Raw genomic sequence first — 18,574 nt, forward strand, 5'->3', positions numbered from 1 at the left:
TTCAATATTCTGACCTTTGACCGCAGAGATAGTGGTATGCTTTGCAAACAAACAGACATAACATGTCCAGTCATCACAAGCAAAAGTCCCACCAGGTAAGGGTGTGTCTCATCTGCTCAGTGATTAGTCATCAAGCTGCACACTTACATTCCCAAACCACATTGTGAATAATGTTAATTAATGTGAGGATTTGTCATCTTTTTTGTAACTTTTGATTTGATGAAAAACACAACTAGATCGCCTCTTTGTGAATCAGCAGCAGATGGTTAAATGTCTGTATTATTCCATCATAATTGTTAATGGAAAGCTTCATTTTGTTTATCACATTTATTAATATTGGACACTGTATACTGTGGTTATGACTTTGAATGTCTCATTCAGTCAACACCATGGCCAGACAGAATAAATGTGTTTTTTTAGTTATTTATCTTTAAAAGAAATTTCGCTAGGAATAGAAAATCTAAAACAAAACATCTAGTAGCATATATTATAAATCTATATTTTAACAACAAAAAAAGTCGAAATTGATACAAGGAACATATGTCATACAGTGTCACGGCATATTGAGGTATCACTTTCAAGCACCTTCCCACATTATATCTATGTCTGTATCAAATAAATTGGGTTCATTACTGAATATATAGTTGAGCACTTAATGAACAGATGCACAGCACCATGGTCTCTGAGCTACACTGAGAGTCCTCCTTCATTTATCTCCTTTCTGTCAGGGTTTTCTCATCCTGGCTGCATTCCGGCAGCTGATTAGCAGGGCTGGTGGAAACCATTTGTTTGGAATAAGAGTCATATTTGTAGTAGACAGTTCCCTTCAAGAAGTGTACAAACCCTGTGGGGAATAAAGATTCCTAATTGCTAAAGCTCACGGCAGAAAAGGAAGGTGACGTGTACCCTGGGAGCTGGAATCACAGGCCACTGCTGCTCTATGAGTGTTGGTGATCCCTCCATCATCGTCTGCTGCTCATTGTATCTCACACAAAGAAAACAGGGAGTGCTGAAGTTTTTTCTGCAAGTAATTGTAATTACTTATTACATCAAAGCCAAAGCAGGAGGTGGTCTGGCCTGGTCTGATCTCTTACTCTGTACATAGCACCATAGTTCCACCATAGTAATGTACAATAACTCGAGGATCCTTGTCATGGATTAGTGAATGGTAGGGAAGTGTCCACTAGAATCATGTGAGAAGTACAGTGTATTGGTTTGATTGGTATCTTCCTAAATTCGGTCTGATTTTTGCAGGACAATCACAGTATTGTGTTTTACTGTCCCTGGAGTGTGGTTTGATTTAAAAGTTTATTTTCCTCTTCACAAAGTATACCTGTAACGGAATCAAAAATCAAATTCTTTGATGGAGCAGAGATAAACTGCTCTGATGGTCTTTAACATTCAATAATTATCTGGAGTACTGCAGGGTTCTGTTACTGGTCCTTTATTATGTCTGATTTATATTAGCAGCAGCAACACTGAACTGCATTGTGCTGTACACCCCAGCGGTGTGGCGTCAGAGCAGGACAGACAGCTGGTCCTTGCTCAGTAAATGCCAAAAATAGACATTACTCAGGACATTCATCATCTCTCCTCACATCAGCATGCAGTTCCAGAAAGGATTTGACATTTGCTGTGTGCATTCATCTTTCTCTCTTGCTGTGACATCAACCATTGTCTCTCCTTCTGTTGTATTCATTGTAATTCCGTTACTAGTGATTAACAAATCAATTCAGAAATCAGAAATAGATTTTGAAGTTGAACATATAAAAAAAACCCAATGTATTTGCTTCAATCCCTCCACGTTTGATATGTTTACTTCCAATTCAAAGGAATAATTCAAATATTTCGACAGCCAGGAAGGACTGCATAGAGGTGAAGATGCCCTTCACAGGAATGCAGACATTCTCAAAATAAATATTTTTGGAAAATATTATATAATATACTATATAATATTTGAAAATATTTTGGCACTTGCACTTCCTTGCTTAGGTGTCCCCTTTAGTTTATCCATGGTCTCCATATTAGGATAACAAAAAATGATTTAGTTCTGGAAAAGAAGCCCATCTCTGTGGTGTTTCTGGGAAAACCCTCCTCGACTTTTAGCTGCGTCAGCATCCAGTACTGCTGTCATGAAACAAAAACACTACATCACACACACATCCACTACTCATTCAGGTATTCTTACTTTGAATTAGAAATTCAACTAGAGTGAAATTACTGCACCAATCAAGGTGATCTTTTGGGATATTAATCCATTTTACCTTTGAAAAACACAATAATATTACTCTCCACATTCTCATAGACAGCATCAAGGAAGGGAAGAACGCTTTCAGGGCCACAGACTGCCAATAAGGGTGATTGTCATTTCAACAAAATGAGGATGTCTGCGCCACATGAATCTAAAAATTTCATTTTAATGGTCCTTCTTTTATTGTCACTGAGCCACAGAGACACCAGATGATAATCCAGTCATTATGTAGACGTACAGGGAGGGTCTATGTACCTGTCTTTGAAAAGAAGCACCTCCTGTTGTAATTTTGTTGCAGCATCAAACGCATCACATTTGTCAGTTGTTTTTGGAGGAGGCTGTTTTGAGAACAGTGATGCAAAACTGGGACTGATACCTGCAGGCAAGTCAAGGACAGCCACATCATCACCCTGCCCTTTGAAATTTAGCCAGCGTTTTTTTAAGAGAAGACAGTTAAAGCTGCCGGTGAAATGAAAGTTGTGCGTGGTGAAACAAATGTGCAGTGATTTACAAAAACACCACTTACTGTGTTTAGCAATATTTTCTAATTCAGCTGGTAATAATTGATGGTGATTTGTTTTTGTTATTGTCTCCATCAAACCTGAACTATTGGTAAATTTTGTCAGTAATAATAAGCATGCTTTCATTTGATGCTATCTGCTGACAGATTTCTTTATTCCTCTCGCTTTCAACTGTTAATCTGCCTACATGCAAAACTGACAGTCACGTGATGTGTTTTTATTTCTCTACAGGCAGTAATATACTTCTAGCAATCTAGCAATCTAGTATAATTGGTTTATATTGTAATGCCACAAATTACATTGCCACCATACTCTGTGAGAACTTTGGTTTCTAAATTGACTGATGACATTGGCTCTTATGAAATGGCTTTGCAGTCTGTGAACACGTTCTAAACAGTAACTCAATGAAGTGTGAGAAAGAGGAAACTCTGTGGTTTGATGTTGTTGAAGCTCACAACTGCTGTTGAAACAAGCAAGTTGTTGACATATCTGCGGCATATTTCTGTGTTATTGCTGGAATGGTAGGTATGTCGTTTCTTGTTGCTAAAGTGATGTATTGTGCATGCAAAAACAATTAAATAAATATTTAACTATTTCTGCATTAAGTTTAAAATGTCAAATGAACTTTTCTTTATCTATGTGTTGCACAATGTAGATACAGGACACACTTTTTATTTGTGTTTATATATATACTGTATTTTGAGTCCACCTCACCTCACCGTAGAGGTGTTGAACATCTTTGGCATTGCGGAAGGACAGCTGCAGCTCATAAGTGGTTGCAAAGTTGTATACTGGGTACATGATGGCTCCCGGGTCAGATGAGTGGGGCAGGCCGAGTGCATGGCCAACCTCACGGGCTGCCGTCAGAGGTAACAAACAAATTCTTTGATATTGATCTGTTCAGACCCCTGACTTTACAGTAAACATTCCAAACCTTTTCTCAACCTTAATAACAGCACGCTACAGAGAATAACCATGTAATTGTTGGTGCAACCCTAGCAGTCACACAAGGTCGAAAGACGCTGTAGCTAGCAGCTCTGTAAACATTGTTACAGCCATCTTCGTGACCAGATGTTCTCTGTTTCCTTTACACTAACTCCTCCATAACGTACATCCTGGTTGATGGAGACTGAACTTAGGTGACAGAAGTGCAATTAATGAAGAAGGGACAGCGACGATAGCAGTGAGATAGTAGGGCAAAGTTTTAATAAGTGTTTTCTAATTATATTTCATATTAGCATTGGATAAATATTTCGTATAAATCTTATTACTGATTGTCAAATCCCACCTTCAACAAAAGATATTGCTTATGATTCGCTAATTTGTTCCAGCAACAATATGTCATATGCTGCAATGTATTATTGTATGATATATTTAAGATGTAGTTGAAGTGCTATAAACACAACTGACCTGTTCGGCAAAAGTAGATAAGACATTATCTTTTTAATAAAAACATCTTTACACAAATAAAATCTAATCCCAAATTAGAGAAATTGTACATTTATTTAAGGAACTACTTGATCAAACAACTAAATTAATTATTAATTAATTAAACATAACATTTCTTTGATACTTAATGCAACATTCATAGACAGTCAGCACTCACAAAGTATTGATTTGAAAATCTCCAGACTCCCCAGACAGATGGTGATGAATTATATTGCACTTGATAAATGCTCTGATGAGCACTGACTGTGTGTTGGCCTGATGTCATCTGTCTATTCCCAAAAAAAGTGCTGACTTTAAGGACAGTCACTGTCTTATGGAGAAGTGAGTATAGTCAGATACACAGTGGAGCCAAGTGGCCAACAACCTCAGCCATACATCATCACTTATGATAAATGCACAGGATTTGACATCAGGCTTGCACAATATATCTCCACTGAGCTCCGCTCTGGGGTCTCACAAGTCTCCAGTGAGTCTCTGTGAAAGATAACAACACCATTCCAGCACGGAGACCTAGAAATCTAGCAGGCTATCTTTCAAACTGGTTTACCTCATATGTATAAATTGATAAATACCTCTGCAAAGTCCTGGTCAGCTTCAGATGCACCAGCAAAGGGGTGTGGATGCAGGTGTGGGTTTGGAAGTGGTAAATCCACAGGCAGGCCTGACACAGGAGTCCGGCTGGGTACACAGGAGTCTTCACATATGTCAGGCCAGGGTCTCATCCAGTCAGCTGGTCTTCAAGCTATGTAGCCGCTGATACACAAACTGTATACTGAAGGACCACCTGTTAATTATATGTGGTTGCTCCTGTCTCAACAAGATCTGCAAAGGGCCTCAGCTCATAAAAGGGTCAAAATCAAATCAGATCAGATTTATTTATACATCAAGGCACTTCACATATAGAGCAGGTCTAGACCAAACTCTTTATACAATGATTTAAAGAGACTCAACAGATTCCCTGAAGAGCAAGCACTTGGCATCAGTGGAAAGGAAAAATTCCCATGAAGAGGCAGAAACCTCAGGCAGAACCGGGCTCATGGGGGGCGGCCATCTGCCTCAATCAGGTGGGGAGAGATAGAGAGAGAGCCTGTCTGCTGTTCCTACACTGAGCCATGAAAAGAACAGGACTAGGCAGAGGTACAGTCCTTAACCACGTGGAGCTGGTCTGGGATGAGCTGGAAGAGTGAAGCATAGTAAGCTCATGTCATACAACTGTTCAATTATAAAAGATAGATCGTATAGCTAAATACAACTATTTCTGATCCAATCTCATTTAATTAATGTAGCTCATCGAGGCACTTTACTTACAGCTCTACACCAAACTCTTTATGGAGTTATTAAAGAGACCCCACAAATCCCTCCAAGATCAACCACTTGGCAACAGTGGCAACTCATTTTAACCCCTCGTCTTCACATTCTGCATATTCCCCTTGTCCGGCTTCCACTTAATCTCTAAAAGAAAGAGGATGATGGAAGAAATAATTCTCACACACTTGGTGAATGTCTGGGTTTTCCCTTTTCAACAGTGCAGAACGTTGCATTCATTTGACGTTGCATTCACTCATTTGAATGCATCATGGCTGTTATATTGTTGTAACTAAATCAGAGATTTATTTTATTGTTATGATTATTGCTAAAGATATTGCATAGATGTATACATCATTTTTAAGCAAGGCAGTACTTAAGTAGCTTAAGAAAATAGTACCAATGTGCAGAAAGTAGTTTTGAGAGCATTTTACTGAGAGGAAACAAAAAGTTTTAAACATTTTTGTGTGTGTGTGTCAGTGTGTACATGTGTGTCTGTGTTTTTGTGGTCTGTAACTATGAATGTGATTGCGGTCCAAAAATGACCTGAGAGCAACATTTTTACGCTGCTGGGGAACCACTGTGATGGAAATATTAACTCATACAATGGTTCACTTTTTCTAATGTTGTCAATCTAGTGGAAGCCTTAAAATGTCAAGTTAAAAATTATTTGTTTTTTTTTTGTTTTTTTTTCCTCAGGGCAAAGAGGCAGAAACCTCAGCCAGAACCAGGCTCAGTGTGGGCGGAGCAATCGGCCTCAATGGGTTGAGAGAACGAGAAAAGAAAAAAAGCAGCAGGAGAGACAGTGCAATAAAAAATGCAAGCAAAACAAGCAGATGTGTACAGGGATTAATGCTTAATAACACTGAATTAGTGACAAGTGATAGCTAATGTTAACTGTTGCAGCAGGTATTAAATAGGAACATGGAGCAGAGATGATTTACCAACTTCAGGATGAGCACAGGAAGAGAGAGTTTTTTAACTATTCTGAACTGTCATGTGATCTTTCATTAATTTAGTGAAAGGGTTGAAGTAACATATAGTATATGAGCATATTTTCACACATTTGAACATTACAGTGCTATTTTTATGGTGGTGGATAACTGAGGTAAAAATAAAGCTTGTTTATTCTGCTGCATCTTTTCTGTTTCACATTTATTATCCTGCCAAATGGAAAAGTCTCTCAGATGTAATCATAATAATAATACCGCGAGATGAGAACAGTAAATCAACAAAGAGACCTGGATGGTTTCAACTGCAGAAGCCCTTGCTTGGATTTGCCCTGGTTTTGTTTCAATGTGGTCATGGTGGTACTTCCTCAGGCTGAGCTTCAGGAGATTAATCTTTGACGATGTTGAAGCTGTGTTGCCTGTGTTGCCGTAATTATAATCACATAAGAAAAAAAAAAAAAGTAACTTAACTGATTTGGCAAGCAACCAGCAACCCTGTTGGCCAAAACAGTTTCAGGACAAAGCAGATGCAGCATTCACTCCTCCTCAGCTCCAAGAAAAACCAAGATGGCTGACTGACAAATTTCAAACTAGGGCTTAAAAACAGAAGATCCCAAATCAGTGATGACACCGTCCTGGAAAGTGATTGCCGGATATGAAACAATTTCCCCTCTCAGCACAATTTAATTTCAACAATTATGTTGTAGTTCTTAACCTACATTCCTTTCCTGCATTTTATCCCAAGTCTAAAAGTTAAACTCTACAGAATATTTTTCTTCCCATTGTTTCTCCAAATAACATCTGACTTATTTTGAGAAGCAAAAAAAAAAGACAGTAAAGTCTTTAAAACTTTACTCCCCTGAAAAACCGCATTAGTAAAATGCAGTGTGAGAAGCCAGGAGCTGGACCAAGTCAATTAAACCTAACAAATTTATATTGTACGTTTTCACCCATGATTAACAAAAGTTGCAAACCAAAGACCTAATAGAAAAAAATATTCATGCACAGGCACATAAAATACAGGGAATGTTGGTACGACCATTGTACCGCAAAATGTACATTAAAAAAAGAATATGAATTACAGAAAAGTATGTCAAGAGGCTGATTGTTGATGTCAGAACCAGCAGCCTTTCAGTAAGTGTCTTCATTTAGCTCATCGGCCTTTTCTGCAACTTGGGCATACCCAACATGAGTCATCTGTTCACTGAGATACAACCTATTTTACAGCTGGAGCATAAACCTGGATCAGGACTGTAACCACCATAAATGAATGTAATTTAATCATATCTTGGACAAGACGCAACTAATCCTGAGTCACAGGAAGTGGAAGCACTGGGAAAGCTCATTATGGCAACATTCAACACAGCTTGAGAGTGACTCAGTCTTCTCATTGCTCCTGCTGGCAGAACTGGTTTCTGTTTGATGTTTCCACGACAAACATTACCACTAACAATATCGTGCTGTTTTGCAACACCTGGGCGATGACTTATGGTTCTCTTTTCCAGATAGCACCTGGTGTTGAATGGAAATGAAAATCCTCCATGAAAGGAATAAATTCCAAACTATTTAAACCTTTTCACTAACGAGCACAGAGCTGCCCTCGTGTATTAACGTCCTTAAAGTTCCACAAGCAGTTTGCTTCGGACATAAAAACTGATTTTTTTATGTGTCAGCCCACTGTGGGATGAAAGGGTCGTACAGACTACTCAACACATAGAGGTGTTTTTTTTTTTCCGCTTGTGAGGCTGTGTTGGATTTGTTGGTTGCAGGTATTTTTTTGTCAAACTGGTTTTAGACTGAGCTTTATGTTTCAGGTAATGACACTCCAGGAAAAGTCAATGACAGTGTGTCTGCGTTCTTGTTTGTGTACGTGTGTCGCACCGTTTATGCAAAGCTTGACTGTGCGACCTCAAATGACAGTGTGGGGATCGCGGAGTGACAGTTGTGTGTTTTACATTATACTGTGCCAAACACCATAATCCTATTAAAAATGACTTGACAGGATGTGTTTGTGCACATACCTGACGGGAATCTAACGGCATTTATGTGGTGGTATGTGGTTTGTGCCACGCATTCAGTGACAGCTACCATGTGAACAAACTGTTACAGCCAGGAGGCGACCCATCATCGCAAAAGCACCTTCACTGTTGCAGAAGAGCAACAGTACGCTCGGCCAGGAATGCATTCAAATCTCTAAGTTATAAATACACAAGGTTGTCATGGAGATTCGTTCTGTGTAAATAAAAGATAGGAGCAGATTTAAAGCATCCATCCTCACCAACTCTTTCACCATCTTGACTCAAAGCATCATGTAGTGGTTCATTTTCTGAGCACACCATATAGCTTGGAAAGAATCATTTAACATATACACACATACATGTCAACACTCAGCCTAGTCTTAAGATGATCCATTACAAAGAAGCTATTACCTTCTAGGACTTCTTCAGTGTTTGAACATTGTGCAAATTCCCCAAAAGAGTTTATATAATACAAACAGTTATGTTGAAATATCATAATTTCTTTACTTTCACATTTTTGCACACCATTTGAATATGCTAAATACCTGTAAAGTGGTTATAAATATGGTGGAGTTTTTTTGCACAAATTTTCAGTAGAACCCTTTTAGTGTAAGTATTCAGAAATATAATTTAATGGCTCACTTTAATTTGAAGTCAAACATTTAAATGAACTCAAATTGACAGGTCTAATGTACTTTAATGGGATTTTGGATTTTGTGTTTTAACTCAAAGAGGACTTCAGTTTAAATCGTTAAAAAACAACAACTTGCAGTGTATTCTTCTGACATGTAGAATCCAGTTGAATAAACAAGTGTTTATTCCACAGGGCAGGATTTGCTGTGCATGCAGAACATACTGCATGTTAATGTATTATGTTTTACATAATTGGATTGGTTGTTGAGAAAGTGGGATCACACATTTGGAGTTTGAGAGACTCTTTTGCAACATCCACTGCAGGGCTGTGAAAGGAACTGAACTGTGGTCTGTATGCAGAGCAGCTGGTGATGATACATTATGCGCCCTTTAAACAGACTTTGTTATAAAGTATGAAACTTCTGAAGAGGCTAAAACAGAGGATGTTTATGGGGTCACATGGATATATGTGGTGACTCCCAGGACCGGGCTTCGTAAACAAACTGTCCACTGTAAGATTTAATTAGTAAAAATAGAAATACAATTTGTTTACAATTTGGTGACTTCAAACTCCTGTGACGATGGTTACTTGGGAATGAAAGATGAGGAAAGACAGGAAAGGGTCAAAATGAGTAAAACACTTCCTTAAAGCGCAGACAGCTTGTCTGCTATGAGTGTTTCTTTGTTCGTTGAGTGAATTACACAATAGCTGTAGTGTTGTGTTACAGTAAAGGTGTGACGTTGCTCAGGAACACTATCCTTTGCCATGAGCGTCAGGACCTTGATGCATGTGTGCCAGTGCCTTTAGTGATGTGTGTGTGCCAAACCAGCGAATGATTTATCACATTCACGATGTACGAGTTCCACTCAAACCCTCGACAAAGTATCAGCTCTCATGAGAGGTGTCGTGACTCATCTGTTATCTGTCACCTGTTTCAGTTGACACTGACACTGTCATTTTCTGTTGGAAACATTTTATTTTATTTGACAATAAAGGGTATTGTTAAAGACTGGCACATAACCAAAGTTCAACAAAAGTTTGCTCTTCTGGCATCAACATGTGATTATCATCACTTTGAGCCACGGTTAACATCATTACAACAAGTTTTTGGACACATGGAATGACTATAAGGCCAAAGAACCAGGTACAGACTTTGCATCAGAAGCTGTTACTGTTTGTCCTCCTGAAGACACAAGGGGCATCTTGAATGAGTTATCATAAACATCAAGGCAACTTGGGATTACACTGCAAGGATAACAGTAAGGCACCCTCTGACAACTGCTCACACCTACCAGTGAGCAATGATAATGTACACTGAAGGTTACACACAAACATTTGAACAAGGTTAATACATATTTTCATAAATTATAGTTATGTGCTTATAAATGTCTGTAACACTGGGTTTAAACTGTTGCCAGACCCAAGCATATCAGCATTAGAGACACAGTTTGTCTATAATGAAAAACGAATGGAGGTAATACAGCATGACGCAATTTAGGAGGCGTCACAAACACAGATATCTGCACACAACAGTAGTGCTGTGTGTATCTTCCAGTTTACCAGTTACTCAATCACATAATCAAAATTTCACAGTAGCAAAGTAAATATTGTAAATAAAAAGCCCTTCATTGAACACCACAGATCCAGTACATGAAAACTTAGGCAAAGCGTTTTACAGAAGGTAGGTAGTTTGTCAACGCATCATGGCATGCTTGGCAATGTCTGAAAAAAGCTGTAAATGCCTGCCACCTAGTGGTTGCATCATAACAATTACAAAAGCATTGAGGATGTGCTGTTAGACTCTTCATCATGATGCCATTGTGTCAATAAATAAAAGAATAATAAATAAAGTGTATTGGTAGTGTGGGGAGATGCTGAAGCTTTAAGTACCTGCAGATAAGGTGTTTTCCTCATAAGAGCTATTTACTTTGATGTGTGGGTTAAACAGAAAATGAGGAAGCACGATACAGGAAGTACCTGCTGTTTGTGAATATGATATGTCCCATTCCATCACTTGGTCCTCTGACTGATTTTTAACAATTCCAATTAGGATTTTTTTTGTCTTTCCCTTAACGTGTCCAAGATAGAAACACTAGAGTCAAATTCCTAGTATGTTTACACATACCTGGCAATAAAGCTATTTCTGATTTCTGATTCTGACATACATTTCTTTGACAGGGGATCTTTGTTAGCTCGCTTAACTTGCTCGGTTTTCACTCCTTCTGCTCTCCATTTTATCTGAACACCGCAGCTGCAGCAATTTGAGCAGTGACAATGGCTTAAAATCCAGTGACGTTACTGCATTTTTATATTATTTCTGCCTGTTCTCACCCACAAGATGCTAGTTAAATCTGACCAAAGCGGTCTCCTACAGCAAACAGAGGAGGCCAATTGTGATGCTGGTAAAATCCCCGATGGGCTTGAAAGGTGGCTCTAAAGTTTCAATTCTTCACAGCCTCAAGATGTAATACATGGTCCAAGCTTATCTGTACAGCTGGCTGAAGTTAAACCTGGTCCTAAACATAATTATAAGTTATTTTCATGATGTTGTGTTACAAAACTGTATGTTGGTGCCGGATTTCTTGTTTGCTCATACTGAGATGAAACATACACATTCTGACACATTACATCACTGTTGAAATCTCAGAGCAACTTTGGCAACAACAAAAAGAGATGAATTCCAGACTGGCCGTGTTTTGATCGGAAAATTCAAGGAAAAAATTAAGCCTGTGGCTGGATAAATTAATGAATATCTTCTAGTAAAGACAGCTGAACTACTATTACACAGTATCACTTTTAGTTTCTAGCTGATAGTTAGTATCCCAAAACAATAACATAATACTCCTTGAAAAGGGATATAGCAGCACGGATTTTTAAATGCAGCTCCCTCAACTCCTAAAACTACATATAAGCAATAGTCCGAAGTAAATGCAAGGGGTTTACTTAAATTATGTTAGGCATAAGAGATTTTTCAGAATTGAACGTGATGATGATAGATATGTTATTGTGAACTTTGAATCATTGACACTGGCTTCCCTTTTCCCAAACCCAAGTGAACATCCATAATCCTTTCCCCTTCAACGGTAAGCACTGTAAGGGAATACACGTCATTAGCATTGAAAAGAAAGAAGAAAATTAAATTATTACATTTCGATAAAGTTACAAAAACAATCTACTCTAATTAATTATAACTGATGAGAAAAGTCTCCCATTTCTTAAAACTGGAATCAGTGCTATACTGTACTTAACTAATCCCACAGTGCAGGGTCAGAGGCTCCCTGGGCTGTTGTCTTGGTGTCCACCTGCTCCCTGTCTGTGGGCCGAGGTCCCAGCAGTGGGTCCCTGTTACGACGGTGTTTGGATATGGCAGTCACCATCCTTCAGCTGGTCACAATTCATTCACTTCAACTTGTCTTCTGTGGTTCAATGTGCAATGTTGGCCAGACTCCACACAAAAACTGGACAAAGCAGGAATAAAATGGGACAAATACATAAATACATTTTTAAATAAATACATACAATTATTTATGAAACAAATAATGAAAATATAGAAAACTACAATGAACGCAAATGGTTAGAGAAGCACATACCTTTACTTTTGGTCTGTACTTGAGGTAGGTTGACCTGATCTGCAGGCTAAAAGAACAGCACAAGCAAGGACATTTGTCTTCAATGTATATGAACATATACCGCCACAACAAATCTCACTTCAGCTCTGGAAAAAAAAAAAAGCTTACCTGAGAAGTATGTGCAGGTAGGACCCCAGGCCAGTGAAGATATGCCACCAGGCATGGAACTGTGTCAAAACTCCAACAGCTGGGGGCAGTGTTTGTCTACTAGCTCTGCAACCCAAAGCAAAGCCCCAACAAATGAATCAAATGACTACCGTAAGTGCCTCATGAACATAGGTCAGCTATTTCCAAATACAGTTTCGGTGCCTTTTCAGTCATAACTTTACATTGGTTTTGACTGAGCTCTTACAATGAGAAAACACAACCATTTATTTTCTCTCCACAGGTCCTCACCTTAATGAATCACAGAAGATGTTGTCAATGTTCCACAGCAGAAACCCTAACATAAATATACCCAAGGAGGTGTAACACAGAGCTCTGAGCCATGGGTACACCCTAAAAATCAAACATAAACAATATGAAAATCATTCATTAAATATTAGTATATGTATACATATAATCATAACACTAGCTTTGGTGACTTTTAGAAAACTTACCATGTAACAATAAAGATGGATCGCATCACTAGGCAGCCTACTAAAGCGCCATACATGACCTAAGAGGAGAAGTAGTGATTTGACTTTTAAAGACAGCATGGACTTGTGAAACAAGACAAATAATACATTTCACTACGATTCAGAAATTTCCATCAGGTCATGGGAGATCAGAGTGAATCAGGCAGCCTCAGCTGTAAACTGAGAGTCATGCTGACAAGACCTGTTCATACGGTCTTTCGTGGCTTCTCTAAGCAATTTGGGCTCTAAAACTTTGTTTCCTTGAATGTAACTTAACATTTTAATCAGTTATTAGAGTGAGAGCTCTTCTTCTTGTAGACTTTGAATTGATTTTGACAGTCAACTGTTTTCTACTGTGAGTGGACTAATTTGTCCAGAAAACTGAAGAACATAATATTTTTGATTTTTAAATTTAAGCGTTTTTCATTTTCACCTTATTATTCGTGTGATTTAGAGAAACAGTATATGAAGTAACATCTAGTGTTTTCACTGAACTGTACAAAACTGTCCATACAAGGTCACAAGCAGCTCATACAGAGCTAACCCTAACCCTCTGTACTGCAACAGAACCAGTACCATTGAGCATTATGAATGGTAAGCAAAGTCAGCTCTGTCACCTTGTCTTTGTTGTTGTAGCCCAACACACAGTATGTTAGACAAAACTGGGGAGACCAGCAGCTTCTTTATTACTTCTTTTTCAAAGTTTTATTGGATTGTTCTCCTTGGCAGGAAATGGTAAATGTCCCGTGGCTCGAGTTTGTTTGCTCACTGATAAGAGTTCACCCAAAGAAGTTGCAGGTTTTTTTCAATACAAGACTTTAAGAAATGCTGAACTTAGAATCTTAATAGTGATAAATGCAACACTTCACATAGCTCTTTTGATACAAATAACTACTATACATGTAAAAACCACAATAAACAAAACCATGTTCTGCGTAAAATGTTGTTAAGCCAAATATTTACACAAGGTAAAAAATGACTTCAGACACGCTGAGCCCTGATAGCAAACAACGAACAAAATTGCCATAACATACAGCACTCCTTTACCTGATGAAACACTGGCTCCTTCCACTGCAAGTACACCTAGGAAATAAAAATACAAAATCTATTTATAGGATGGACATGGGGTATGTTGTGTTTCCTTTACAATGTGGGTCAAAGTTAATGGTCATGCAGTGGTGAAAGTGAACACTCACCAAAGTGACTGAGACACTGAAGATTAATAAAATTGCAATGGGAAATAAGCTAATGCTGTTCTCTTGTTTGAAGCACTCATATCTGAGAAAAGAAATGGTGCCAATAATAAGCTGAGACAAAATGGCAATTGAGAGAAAAATCCATCTAACAATCAATAGTTCAATTACACACAGGCCAATCGATGAATCATGTGATTAACAAGGGATTCACTGCGTCAGTTTACAGGCTAAATTACATTAAATTTGTCCAGTGACCATGAGACTTGAGAGGGGTTAAATAGCAATAAATACAAAAAGATGAACCACTTACAGACAGTAGACAAAGACACATGTACTGTAAATCATTGGCAACTCATCCAGCAGCTGCAAGTTAAAATATAATGAAAACACACATGAACAAATCAGTACAGAATGCTTCAAAATTATTTAATAGTAGAAACATGTTTTAGCTTATAGCTTCAGCAGACTAATAAGTTTTTCACAAATTAGCTGTTACCTACCTGCATCTCATATAGAAGTGTCATGTGGAAGCACCAGGAACCAATACCAACAGCTGGATGACACACAACACCAGAAAACATTAAAGCTGAAGGGTGGCGGTATTGTTACATATTGTTTGACGGCAGCAGAAGTAAAACTGTATGACTGAAAAGGTTGCAGGCAGTGACAGTAATATGTAAATAAATGTGTTTGCTTAAGCATTGCCACAAGGGTACACGCAGGTAATTTTAACAGACTTACCTGCCAGTCCAAGGAAAGAGCAGATGTAGCGAAACTCGAGGCCATCGCGAAACGTCTGGATGGCCCCACAAAGGGGAGGAAGAATCATAATCAGGTTGCTGACAGTATTCCCTGTTCCACAAAACACCAGAGAGGGTCAAATAAGAGCCAAGTGACATGAGCTGTGATACTGTGATTGAGAGGCATGATGGCTGTGACAGTTCAGTAAGACAGCCTGGTTTACATGCATAATAGCAACGTGAATGGTTTCTCATTACAGACACCTGACCACCGCACCGGGACTTCATGCCCACATCTGCTCTTGTATCACTTAAAGAAAACTCACAGCTCTGAAATGCTTGAATTAGTCTGCATCTGTCATATGAACTCATTCTATGTTATTATTTGGGTGGGCGGTTACAAGTCACAGATTATTGGGCAGATCATAAATGTTGAGCGGATAGTTTTTTATGCCATAATGATTAGTAGATTAATAATTTCAAGAACTGACCAACCAAAATATGCTACTTCTAGATTCACACATTGAAATTAGTTCCTTCTTGTACTGTTGCATTCTGTGGATTTTGGACTGTTGGTATGTTTGGTCTGTTTGTGTTATTGCTATTGCTATTGTTATTGTTGTATTCTGCCGTTTGTACTATTGTCAAGATTACTAGTTCCAAACCTGAAAACAGCTGATAAAAATAGTTGTAGGTTGAAATGAATACAGCTTCAAAAGCTATCTGGGAGTTCACCTTGAGGCACTTTAGTTTTATCTGAAAACTTGGTCTGCAGTTGAGCTGGTATCAGTGTTTTCCCTCCCAAACCCCTTTCCTCCAGGCCATTACTAATGGAGGTATTCACTGTTGGTGTGTAATCAGGCCCACAGGGCAAGCTCAGCCTAACTTTGCACATTCTGGGTGTGGTGACATGTAAACTCTGGCCTGGAAAAGAATCAGGCTTACCAAGATGTTAAGTAGTTTGTAAACTAATACTGTTTACTAGCATTCCCATTACCACAATGACATTTTGCCTTTCTCTAGGGATGCTTGACATAAGTCGAAGAGTGTAAGAGTGTCCTTGAAGTGATCTTTTGAAAACGTGAGTGATTTTGAGTTCACATATCATTTGCAATAGTAAGACACCTTTCTGCCTCTGCTGACACTATGTGATTAAATGAGGATTTAAGTCACGCTGGTGTCCCTTTTTCATCTGAACAATGCCAAATTCCCACCATTGTAACTTGAATCACAGTTTAAACGCCACACAATTCTTCTGTAGTTAGATACCATGTCTCTATGCCAGTGTGTGTCTAACAAAAGCTTCCACTGTCAACATCCTGGACAAGCTCCATTCAAGCCAAACATTAAAAACGTTCTAGTGAAATGAACAAATAAAGCAACTCCAAGATGTGGATGGTGCTTATGATGACATCACTACAACAGCCTCTTAGCATGGAAACACATAAAAAAGATTAAAAAAGAAAAACAAAACACTAATCTGACTAAACTCTGGCCTACTTACATCAAATTCACCTTTGACAAACTGTTGCCTCACTTCATATCACGCGCAGGAGAAAATGTTACCAGCAAATGGACAGTGCACTTAGTGAACCTTTACTCCCAACAGTTTACACTATGAAGTCACAAATAATATTTTGAGGTGTGCACTTTTTTGAAATCAGACTGTACAACTTTGTTGTCTTCTATTACCAATTAATACACGTGCTGTATACTGGACTGCAGCACAAATTGGTTTGGTAATAATGAGTATATATGAGTGGTGGTCTGCCAGTGAGTCTGTGCTCTGTCCCCTCAGAAGGACAGTCGGCCCCTGCCTGTCCGTGAAAATAATCCCGTACCGCTGACACAGCAGCATCTTCTTACTATCTGTGTTCCTGAACAACCAGTTTTTATCGTTAGACGACCAGAAGTATGAGGGCGATGTTTTATCGAGTTTCAAGTTGACACTCCGAAACACCCTGTCGTGTTGTTGAAGGGAAAGGACTCAAGACCAGATCATTGGAGCCGATTTGAAATTCAAATGGGCGACAATGTGGGGAGATGTTGAACTGTGACATCGTTAGCTAACACCTGCGGAAAAGCCAGATGCAAAACAGCTCGACACAGACAGGTTGACTTTGTACCGACAGCATTTTTTTCTTTATCTTTTCTTCGGTCTCGTTTCGGCACTAGCGTTGTTTCCTGATTATCCTATGAAGCGACAATGAGCTCGAACGATCCGGGCTTAAAACGATAACATAAACCCAGAGCAGGATGATTATTGCAGCCGCTGCTCACACAACTTGTTTACATTGTTCGGAGGCGACAGCACCTACAGCACAGTGCGACTGTCCTCCCCTCAGCAAACCGCGAAGTGCTCGTTTTTATTTCGATTTTTTTTTTTTTTTCAACGCCAGGACATTCTACTTACAAAATTCCGCAATGTAAAAAGAGACGACATAATTTTCTTCACACCAGTCCAGCGTTGAGGTGGGCCGGCCCCAGTATCCTTGCCTGTCTACCGAGGGAGCCATGATGGAAGAGGAGGAGGTTGTGGCCACTAACGGATTCGGAGTCATCCCGGCACGAGCTCTCCCTCGGCCCTCCTCCTCCTCCTCACGCCCCGCCGACGGCCAGACGTCCACGAGCCCAACAGGCTCGCCTCGTGGAGCTAATGCTAATGCTAATGCTTATCGCCCCGAAGGCAAAGTTCAACTAACGCCACTCTGTTATTGCATCTGTGAGTTAGTAGCTTCAGGTGCGAACTGGTTCCTGTTTAGTTAATCATGACCAAGGCTGAGGGTCGATTCTAAACAGACTATCCATATCTCTGGATTATTAAGAGATAATGACTTTTCATGTGTGTCTTTGACGCCTTCACGTCTGTGCTAAAGAGTTAGTGTTATTCTGATTGCACTGTGCACCGTATGTACTATTTCTACAGATACCTTAATTGATATGTTCCCATAGTAAAATGGGTATAAATGCAGATTTTAAAATAAGCATTTGCATATAAATGTTATCGTACTTTGCAGAGCTTGAATAAGTCATTGTGTGTGATCGGGGAAAATCTGGACCAGATTTCCACAGAAAGTTGTTCAATAGATTATTGTATATGAATGAAGACTGTGTGTATAGTTGGAGATGCTTGGACACATACACGCCGCACTATCCATATCAGGAAGATTATGCCAATCATCCACTATGCTTCCTGTTTACATGAGAGCGTAGAGATAGCCTTAGTAACTCATGAAAAAATGCTTTCGGTTCAGTACTTTACTG

At 39.0% G+C, this 18,574-nt stretch overlaps 1 protein-coding gene and 1 pseudogene across 1 annotated transcript; both read right to left on the minus strand.

The window, feature by feature from the left end:
* Positions 1–710: 710 nt before the first annotated feature.
* LOC115054592 (collagenase 3-like) lies at positions 711–12,505 on the minus strand (annotated as a pseudogene).
* On the minus strand, positions 10,097–17,905 carry acer3 (alkaline ceramidase 3). The gene is made up of 11 exons (XM_029518780.1): positions 17,724–17,905; positions 15,312–15,422; positions 15,071–15,123; positions 14,881–14,933; positions 14,571–14,652; positions 14,422–14,457; positions 13,357–13,415; positions 13,154–13,255; positions 12,866–12,970; positions 12,719–12,764; positions 10,097–12,586 (listed from the first exon to the last, which is right to left on the minus strand). The coding sequence occupies exons 1-11, from the start codon at positions 17,869–17,871 to the stop codon at positions 12,533–12,535; spliced, it is 849 nt and encodes a 282-aa protein (XP_029374640.1). The 5' UTR covers positions 17,872–17,905; the 3' UTR covers positions 10,097–12,532.
* Between the last annotated feature and the right edge of the window lie 669 nt (positions 17,906–18,574).

This window comes from Echeneis naucrates, chromosome 14, assembly GCF_900963305.1.
Source record: "Echeneis naucrates chromosome 14, fEcheNa1.1, whole genome shotgun sequence".
In the NCBI taxonomy this organism is placed as follows: Eukaryota; Metazoa; Chordata; class Actinopteri; order Carangiformes; family Echeneidae; genus Echeneis; species Echeneis naucrates.